At 46.6% G+C, this 10199-nt stretch overlaps 1 protein-coding gene across 1 annotated transcript; it reads right to left on the bottom strand.

Moving 5' to 3' along the window:
* Positions 1–6733: 6733 nt before the first annotated feature.
* Positions 6734–7810, bottom strand: LOC135389297 (uncharacterized). Its single transcript, XM_064619361.1, has 2 exons — positions 7417–7810; positions 6734–7305 (listed from the first exon to the last, which is right to left on the bottom strand). The coding sequence occupies exons 1-2, from the start codon at positions 7808–7810 to the stop codon at positions 6734–6736; spliced, it is 966 nt and encodes a 321-aa protein (XP_064475431.1).
* Between the last annotated feature and the right edge of the window lie 2389 nt (positions 7811–10199).

Raw genomic sequence — 10199 nt, 5'->3', positions numbered from 1 at the left:
GCAGCGGTCCCATGTTTTACAATCGCTTCACCTGCAAAGGAGGAATGCACCCTCTCGAAATATTGCCAGAGCTTACCGCGTGTTGGATTACTGTGCTCCCAAATATTGAGAGAGGCTTCCATTACAGATTAAGTTAGCTCACTACATCGTGTACGTACCGCGACGAACTCCCTGAAGCCATTCCTGTCCACGATGCTAAATGGCTGCATGTCGGTGTACATCATTTTGAACAAGGCGGTGTCCAAAGCCCTCTTCCTTGATGCTGGTGAGGAGGCAGCTTCAAACGGACTTGACGGCACCACGCTTTGGTCTTTCAATTCTTGAGGATGACGCCTTCTCAAATGCCGTATAAAATTGGATGTAACATGCGGCTTCGACGACACCTTCTTCTGGCAATGATTACGTGTCCCGTGAAAAGTCGTTGCGGAGCTTTCTATGTTTTTGTAATGGAATCTCCAGTTCAATGGCTTCATACTGGCGCGCTGCACAGTCCACTTGAGAACGGAGCTTACGCATACGACGAACGCACACCTTACTACAGGACGCTACAGGAGGTGAAATGCTTAGTCACATCACGTCGATGATATCACTAGAGTGGACCGGAGGCGACCTCACTGTGTCACCTCTAGCGTTCGCTCGCCCCGTGCGGGCAGCGGGCATGGACGCGCAGCCATTTCGGATCGTTGAATGCGGATGTTGTAGTTCACGCGCGACCAGCCGCCGTACGATTAGCTGGAAACTAATACCGGCCGCGTTTTGGAGGGTATGAGTACTTCCCCCAGTGCTAGGCAGTCCCGAGCATTGCCCGAGCCCAGAGCTGCGTCGGCCTGCGGTGTTATAGCATTAGACTCCTCCTCACGAAAAAAACTCGTCCTCCGTCATTTAATTCCCCGTTGGCTCAGACAGCTCTCCTCGCCGGCGCGTAGCCGACAGCTGGCCACTCCGCCGCGCGGAATTGCGAAATGCCAGTAGAAGAGGGGCGCAAAGGAAAGCCCAACGAAAATACATGTAATGAAATGATGTGAGTTGAGTTGAAGGCATCCAGAAAGAAAATAGTAAAACTTTATCGAAAATCACCAGCACTTTCTGTTGCATTGCAAACACGTAATTCGTTAAGTGTCCTTAAATTTTTGTGTTACACCAAAATAGAAAAAATGATACTGATAAAAGTGTATTTAATCGCCGGTGACTGGCTCGCTCTGGGAGGGGCGGTACGCAACACCCATCTCCATCATCACGTATCGTGTTGGTGTTGACTCGGGCTTCACGGGGCATAAACAGTGTGGAGTTAGTAGGTATATGGTACACCTTCCCAAAAGCGGATTTTGGGACAGGAACCTCCTCGTCATTTAGCACCGGGCGAACACGCCTGAGTGAAGGAATTCCTATCGCGGGCCTAGGCTCAATTACGCCAAAAAACACACGCTCGATCAGTACTCAAAAGACCACGGGTCGTTGGTTACTATACCCTGGGGGTCACAATTAAATGGATCGTTTATACATCGTGGGACATGTTACGAATACGGTTACTAAATATGTAGCCTATGAGTCTGTTTTAATGCTGACGTTTCGGGGCTTTGTAAAAATGTTCCTCGCGCACTACAAATCTGTTGTAATCAAGAAAAAAAACGTGAATGTGTGTACCTATACTTTAAAAGCGATAAAACCCCCGTGCCGGGGAACAAGTCAACAGACGACACAACACACAGGCACAGACTGACGAACAAGGATTTATTATCAAACTTGGTTTATATCGTCTAACCTAACCAACAACGCCCTCTTCGGCAAAGTTCCCAGTCACACCCCCAGCATGCCTAGTGACTTTATTTTATCAAAAGCATAAGACTTATCTTGCGTCCCTCCTGTTTGAATCTTCCAAAAAATTCTCGACTGGAGCAGTTATCAGCACTGAAGGCACACTCACACACCTGGACCCCGCATTTTTTATACTTAAAGCTTCACGATATAATAAAGCACCGCCCTTATTACAGGATATTACAGGATATAAACCAAGTTTGATAATAAATCCTTGTTCGTCAGTCTGTGCCTGTGTGTTGTGTCGTCTGTTGACTTGTTCCCCGGCACGGGGGTTTTATCGCTTTTAAAGTATGCTGTACCGAACAGCCCAATTTTTAACCATTTTCGGTGTACCTATATGCGTTCAATGTGATGGGGGAGACCAAGCATTTCGCGACATGATTTGGCAAGCTTGAAACGGCTCGTGCTGGAAGACTCAGCTAGAGGTCCACGGGAAACGTGCCGTCCAATCAACAGAATAATGTTAACTACGTTTGAAGAACTGCTCCCGGTGTTCCCTCGGTGTGGTGAGGGGAAGTGATTGGAACGAAACGGCTACTCCCGTCGCTCTGGAGAGAGGACGCCGCTAGTGCGTGTGCAGATTTCAGACAAGGTCACATCAATTCGCGTAGTATGCGAAACGGCGCTTCGCTCAATTTCAAATCAATGCATCTTGGCGAAATCGACGCGCAAATCCGCTGAAAAAGGGGCGATTGAATCCAAATCTAAATCATTCGTGGAAAATGCGGTTGAATCCAAATCCAAATCATACCTGGGATATGCGATTGAATCCAAATCCAAATCATTAGTGGAAAATGCGATTCAATCTAAATCCAAATCCTGCCCATATTTTTTCGCGCAAATCAAATCGTAAATCAAATCCTGCAGCCCTCCGATGGGTTTAAATCCAGATTTAAATGAAATTCGTGGGTTCAAATCCGCAACACTGAACCCTAGATGTCACTTCCCTGTATACTAACATTCCCCACTCAGATGGAATAGCAGCAGCAGAGTGTGCATTTAAGAATCAACCCAATCAGGGTTATGTGATACGTCCGTCCTCACGGAACTCCTGAATCTGATTCTAACATGCAATAACTACGAATCCGACGACAAACACTACATACAGGTCAATGGTACAGCAATGGGAACAAAAATGGCTCCGAACTATGCAAATATCTTCATGGCATCCTTGGAAGGACGTTCATCAGAAATTCCGTTTTTTTCGAAATTTTCGTTCCTCAAAAAAGCACTGAAGCCACTCCTATATAAGCGATTCCCAGATGATATTCATTATTTGGCCCCACTCCGAATGCGACCTTCACTTGTTTCTTAACGACTTTAACCAAGTGCATCCCCAGTATTAAATTTACATTCAATTACCCCTCCTCAGTTGTTAATTTTCTGGATGTGGAAGTTAAACTACATAATGGAATCATAACCACGAGTCTGTATCGAAAGCCTACCGACTCCCAACAGTATCTATCGTTCAAGAGTTGCCACCCCAGACACACTAAGCTACTATCCCTTATAGTCAAGCGCTGCGTTACCGGAGAATATGTTCTAACGATGATGAACTAGACAATCATCTTGAGAGCCTTGAAGAAACATTCGTAGATAGAAAATATCCTAATCAGGTCGTAAAAGATGCCATAGCCAGAGCTACATCAACCGATCGAGAGAACCTATTCCAAAGACAGCCCCGAGCCGATAATAATTCTTCAGTAAATCTCACTATTAGCTTCAACGGTTAGCCCCGGACGTAAACCGCATACTTAAACGGAACTATGCAATCCTCACCCAATCTGATCGTATGAGTCAGGTGTTTCCGGAACCACTCCGCGTTGCTTATCGTCGAGCAAGGAACATCCAAGACAGATTTGTGAACGCCAAGTTAAACAAGCCGTCGGAACACAACGGTTGTCAACCATGCAACGGACGCAAATGCCAGATCTGTAAATTATTGTAAACTGCTACCAGAGTAGAAAGCACAAATTCTTACTGTCGCACAAAAATTAATTGTCTATTTAACTGTAACGTTTCTAACGTCCTTTATCTCCTTCAATGTGCAAGGCCCAATATATCGGTCAAACAGCTACATCCTTCAGAATCCGATTCAACAACCACAGGTCCGACGCATCAAAGAAACCTAATCTGCCAGTGTCTCGACATTTTAGTAAATCCGGCCACTCAATTAACGACATAGCCATTTTCGTTCTGCAATCGGGTTTTCATCCCAACGCCTTAGAGGACAAAGAGAAACGTTCCTGATCTACAAATTTAAAAGCCAGATTAACGAGGACCCCGGCGTCCTCTCAACTGTTCGCAACCTAAACTCCTAATTCTCTCAGAATACATACACTCTTTTGTATCTCTTTCAGACTCCCCGGTTGGTCACCCCAGGAAATGATTGCCCTCCGGCGAAGAACATGACTGCCTGTGATTCATTGTACCCTTTTACCTTTGTTTGACAAAGGACGTGTGCTGCCCTCTCCCCTTGTATATATTCCCCTCTCATTCTTTGGAATTGTCTTGCGACACCATAATATCCCATTCCTGTTGAAGACAGCGCTGCTGTCGAAACGTCGAATACCCCCCTCTTAGTTTTTAATAAAGTTTCCGTTTTACTCCTTGTCCTGGAAGCGCTGTCTCCACTTCTGATCTTTATTGAATACCTATATATATACATATATAATGCATGAAAAAAGCCATTAAATAAACAAGTACATGACACTAGACGTGTTCGTTATTCAAAATTACGTATTAAGATGGCTTCTATGGCTGCACACAGTGAAACAGATACTCATGGAACGACGTGACAGCACCAGAGGACACTTGTTTCGCCGTGTTTGCGACCGGTTTCTTGCCGTTGGACCATGCAACTGCTGATCGATCGACCGTATGCAGCGCGCCGGTTCCAGAAAACGCTCTGTTGATGTGGGAGGAAAGCCCTCTCGGAAGAATGATGCTGAGGTGTTCACGTGTAACATTTCTTGCGTTTTGATGCGTCAGTTTCTCGCTAAGCTTGCGGATCACGTGATCAACGTCACCAAGGCCATGTACTCCTAAGGAAAACGCACCACAACTCAGTTGTTGGAAAATTCAGCTATCGAGCAAAGGCAGAACAACACAGTGTCTTTCTGAAAGAAGAGTCGCAATACGAAATATCGGTGGCACCCGCATTTGAAGATTTTGTTTTGATCTGTCTCAATTATTTGCATCTGTCGAACTTGTGGTGTGTGGAGTGAGTTGAGATTGCAATGTCATATGTAAATCTCAGTAGCGACAGAACCTCTTATACGTGACATTGCGCGTGTACTAAACCGCACAACACCTGGCCTTGGATTTTATTGCTTGGTGGCTTTCCTTGTGCATTGCTGTATCACGAATCGCGTGGTATATATATGTAGGAAATTTATTTAAGGTAACCCATGCTTCCTGCTGGTGAGAGACTCCCAATGAGTGCCATCGTGATGCGAGTATGTGTAAACCTTATTAAGCGGAGACAAGAAATTCATCGAGTACAACCAGAAGAAATGCGCGAAGGCCTACGCCTCGTTGACACCGACGTGCTGAATGTCGAACAACCACGGTGTTCCATGGGGGTCTATGACATCGTCATAAATGTTACGTACCAGCCAAGTATCCACCCCGGCAGCACCCGATTATTGCTCCAAGACTGGGCAAGTATTTGCTAGCTTGGATGCAAAGATTAGTCCAATCTTGCAACTTGAGCGTGGCCCAGTATTGTCCAAATAATGACCCAATATTGCTCTGCACACATAGAATTCCGCTATTACCATTGTAGTTTATATTGAAAGCATTTCTAAGGATTAAGTAGTAAGCGATCTGGTGAACAGAATACATTGCAGTAAAACCCGGGTTTTGAATTTGAGGATTTGTGTGTGTGTGTATTTCCCATTCTTTGTTAAAGTGGCATTAAAGTGCAAACATTTTTCATCACGGAATAAAAGATGTTACCTTGACACCAACATAAAAGTAACGGGATCCACCCGTTTTGTCGTTCGTGATTTATGATTCGTTATTATGTCGTTCGTCAGTTCAATCGCAAGGTACTCTACCCAATTGCTGGCGGTATTATGGTGAAATGGAACAATGAATTCTGTAAACATATTGCGCGTGAAAAAAAAAAGAAAACTAGATTTTAACAGATCTGTGTGTGGAGGGGGGGGGCTGAAGGGCACATTATTCAGACAATGTGTACTTCGCAGCGGATCAGGCGCGCAAAATTAAATAACGAGGAATTTAAATTGATCTGATTGTTGAGAATTAAATTACTAAGCGACATTAAATTTGTAGCATTTACCGGCACTCTCACGAGGCTCTGAGAGCCGTGCATAGTTGTGAACGCTTAGAGAAAAACAAACACGACAGCACTATAACACCTTGGTCGTGCTGTGGTACCGCGCTTGTACTGTCCTCTGTGTGTGTGTTTTTTTTTTAATTCTCTCATGTCTGCACACTTATGCAGACGTATGAACAGCTTTTAGTGCCTCGTGAGGTTCCTGAGGAACCAAGTACATCACAAGATTGAACGCATAAGACATCGTAATGTTCAACAGTGGAGCATCACAAAACAGCAGGAATCTTAGTGTGGAACATCAGAGAAAAGACACTGGGAACACGAGGAATTCTGATGTTAACATCAGAGAAGAAAACACCAGGAATGTTCCAAATCACAGCCGCTAAAAACACCAGAATGGTTCTGGTGCTAGACCCGACTAGACTGAAGACCGTAAAGCGGTCTTCAGCTTGCGATGGAACCGCTCAACCAGCCCGTTGGCGCTTATAGGTGGTAGGCCGTGGTGAAGTGATGGCGAGCACCAAGGAATCTGCAGACGTCAGCGAAGAGGCGGGACGTGAATTGCCGTTCGCGATCTGTTGTAATAACGGCGGGAGCTCCATAACGCGTCACTCAGGAGGACAGGAACCTGAGAGCGGTTGTCTCAGCCGTGATATCCTTGATAGGTACCGCTTCCGGCCACCGAGTGTACCTGTCACTGCAGGTGAAGAAGTAAACGTAGCCGGCAGACAGAGGAAGAGGTCCAACCAGATCCAAGGGGACAAGGCGGCAGCGGGCATCGGGGGTGGGAAATGGTAACCATGAGGATGTCGTGCGGAGCCGGATCTTAGAACGCTGGCAGGCCAAGCAATTCCGAGCCCACCGGCGGATGCCACGGTTTATGAACTGCCACACGAAGCAGGAGCCGATGTGCCTCTGCGTGGACTTGATGCCGAGGTGATGAAGGGAGCGGTATTGGTTGAAGATGTGGCGACGGATATCACGGGGAACGAGAGGACGCGGGTTTTCCGCAGAGGTGTCGCAGAACAAGGGGCTCAGGGTTCCAGGATAGGGAAGCTCGTGGATGTCGAGGGCCGAGGATGACTTATGAATTGCAGGCATGTCGGGGTCGTTTGCTTGCACTTGTGCGAGCGCGACGTAGTCGATGTCTGGGGCTAGACTGTGGGACAGGCCAGCAACGTGAGCTGGAGAGAGAGCGTTCGCAATGACGTTAGCGTTACTGGGAATGTGCCTGATGTCGGTCGTAAATTCGGTGATGTAGGCGAAGGGACGGATTTCTCAAGGCGAGTGAGAACCAGAGGCAGACGTGACTGCGTAGGTGAGAGGTTTGTGGGCAGTGTAAACGATGAACTGGCGTCCCTCGAGACGGTCGCTGAAATGTTTGAATGCCAGGTACACCGCCAACAGCTCGCGTCCGAAAGTGCTGTACCTTGCTCCGGCGGGCTTGAGGGGTTTAGAAAAGAAACCCAGCGGCTGTAACTGATCGTGCGGGCCCAGCTGATGCTGAGCGGCCCCAACGGCTTTTGAAGGAGCATCCGCGAAGTTTGCGAGTGATGAGTCTGGAATTGAACGAGCCAAGAGTGAGGCGGAGGCGATGTCCTGTGCTTTATCTTCTGGAAGGGCTTGTTCGGCGGATGGCGTCCACTCGATGGTTTTCGACGGCCCGCAAGGGCCAGCAAGCAATGACATAGCGGCTTGGTGATGTGCACGCAGTGCGGTATGAACCGGCGGTAGCGCAGGGAAAGTGATCAATGGCATCAACCTTCTGGCACAGAGCGGATAACGCCAGAGCAGTCAATGCGATGGCCGAGGAAAGTGAGGGAAGGAACACCGAATTCGCACGTAGCAGGATTGATGACTATGCCATGTTGTCGTAGACGCTGTAACAACTGGCGAAGATGTTCGGAGTGCTAAAAGATTAAAACCAGCAGATAAAACACAGACGAGACAAAAACAAACGACACGCGGAACTAGCAACAGTGCAATGACACAAAGTGTACGTCGGCAGAGCCTGTGTCGTGCATTAAAAGGGAGTTTGGCCATTAATGGGTCCTGCGTATACCTGGGGCTCCACCCACTTTTTTTTTTTTGGGGGGGGGGGTATTAGCTCCCGTTGCATAGTGGTTAGGATATCGCTTTCCACGCCGAGATTTGGAGGTGACACGGGTTCGAATCCTGTCACCGGCTGCCTGCGCTGTCTGAGATTTTTCCTGCGTTTTCCGAAGACTTTCCAGACGAATGTCGGCAAGTCGGCCCTCTCCATCTGTCCACGTCTGTACGCTGCTCATAGCCACAGTTGCTTCGCGGCGCTATCGCGGAATAATAATAATAATAAACGTTTTGAGGTGTCTAGTCAACCACAGGTCAGAATACAGTTCCCTATTATTGCAGGCCATCCAGTACTTATACCTCACCCTTATGTACTGGGTGCCATCATTTTGGAGAAACTATATTGATTTCGATTGAAACGGATAACACTGGTGACAGACAAAAACGACGGATTTTACGCCCGTATTCATTAACGCCATCTGCATGAAAAGGGACATGCTGGGAAGATTGAGAAGTGCAATAATGGTTGGCAGAACTGGTAGAACTGATTGGCGAGGAGAGCGGCAGAATCGCTTCTTCGCAAAAACCGGCTGCTGGTGTGAACTTTTAATCACGTAACGTAAGTAGATGGAACCAGAAATCTTGCGCATCAGTGACGTCTTCCGTGCTATTTTGTTGAGATCGCTGCCTTCACTAGGCCTAACTGTAGCGACGAAACATGCAATTATCGCATAAATAATGATGATGGAGTGAAAGTTGAAGCCAATTTTGCAGCTAGTAGCAAGAGGACGTATACTCGCAGAATAAAATTAGAGTCGTGTACACACACACACACAAAAAAGAAAAGTCACGAAATCTCTGCTCTGTTCGAAGCACCATCCTCCGTTTCCGAGAAATTTTGGTGTCATGGCGGCTCCCATGGAAAGCTGCAACCAATGAAAGGCGCTCAAGTTTGATTAACAGATCGAGCCTTTTTTTTTAGGCACCTCCTAATGGCCAGACTCCCCTTTAACACACGGCAATGGGCAGTGCAACACAGCTACGCCGTGCAGCGGTCAAAATATTTTTCACAAGAACCAACTGCATAGTTGAACGAAGTAAGAAGGAAGTAACTAAACGGGTTAGCCAACTCCAGGACTCGAGCCCACATCTTTTGGATTACTGGTACAGGGTCTGCCAATCTAGAATCAGGTAATCCAGAAGATATGGGTTCGAGTCCTGCAGCTGGGTAACCTTTCCAGTCGCTCCATTCTTTCTTCCGTCATTGTTCTTAAGCACTTGAGGCTTTGCGTGTTTGTCATTTCTTCTGCGTTCCAGCCTCGGAGCATCAATTTTCATCGTGTCAAAATGTGAAAGTCGAGTGCAGAAGGTAAACGCACGTGTCAGGAAGCTGACCAGAGCCCTTGCAGGAAACCGAATTATTTTTTCTGATAATGATTTATTATTTATTTCTCTTTTCTTATATATATATATATTTCTCTTCTCTCTTCTTATTTCTCTGATAATGATAAGGAGGGAACACTTGTGTGTTCCCTCCTCTCTTTACACAGTTTTACACAGGATCACTCTCGTTACAGAGTTCTACAGGTACAACCTTCAGTACCATCAAGGGGGTTGCAAGGGGCTTGCATTCAGTTGCATTATTTTCAACATTTCACGTGAACCACATCAACCATATGTGAGCGGTTCACATATTGCACGTGCGACCCTCTTTTTTATATCATACATGGTGCATGATATAAAAAAGAGGATCGCAGGTGGCATCTCTCAGTTGACCTATTTTGCATGAGGCGAGCTCGATAAGCTTCTCAACTCCGGGTGCGTTTGTAGTTTGACGCATAACCTCCGAGCCAGATGTCTTCTATGGTAACAGTTGTTACGTCGTTCCTATTGCTTGCTGTGGCTGAACTGGAAGCCGCTACGGGGAATACGGAAAATTTTTATGGTCTTAATCCATCACGAGCAGACCTTTCCAAGTACCAGAGAGGAAAGGTAAATAGTTTCCTTGTTTCATCTATCGGCCATCGAC

Source organism: Ornithodoros turicata, chromosome 3 (genome assembly GCF_037126465.1).
Source record: "Ornithodoros turicata isolate Travis chromosome 3, ASM3712646v1, whole genome shotgun sequence".
Taxonomy (NCBI): Eukaryota; Metazoa; Arthropoda; class Arachnida; order Ixodida; family Argasidae; genus Ornithodoros; species Ornithodoros turicata.
This window is presented reverse-complemented; position numbering and strand designations above follow the sequence as displayed.

Coding starts and splice junctions, on each gene's coding strand:
- LOC135389297 (XM_064619361.1), bottom strand. CDS start 7,810: ATGTCATTGCTTGCTGGCCCTTGCGGGCCGTCGAAAACCATCGAGTGG. Junction 7,306..7,416: donor CGCAGTCACGTCTGCCTCTG/GTTCTCACTCGC, acceptor CTCTCTCTCCAG/CTCACGTTGCTGGCCTGTCC.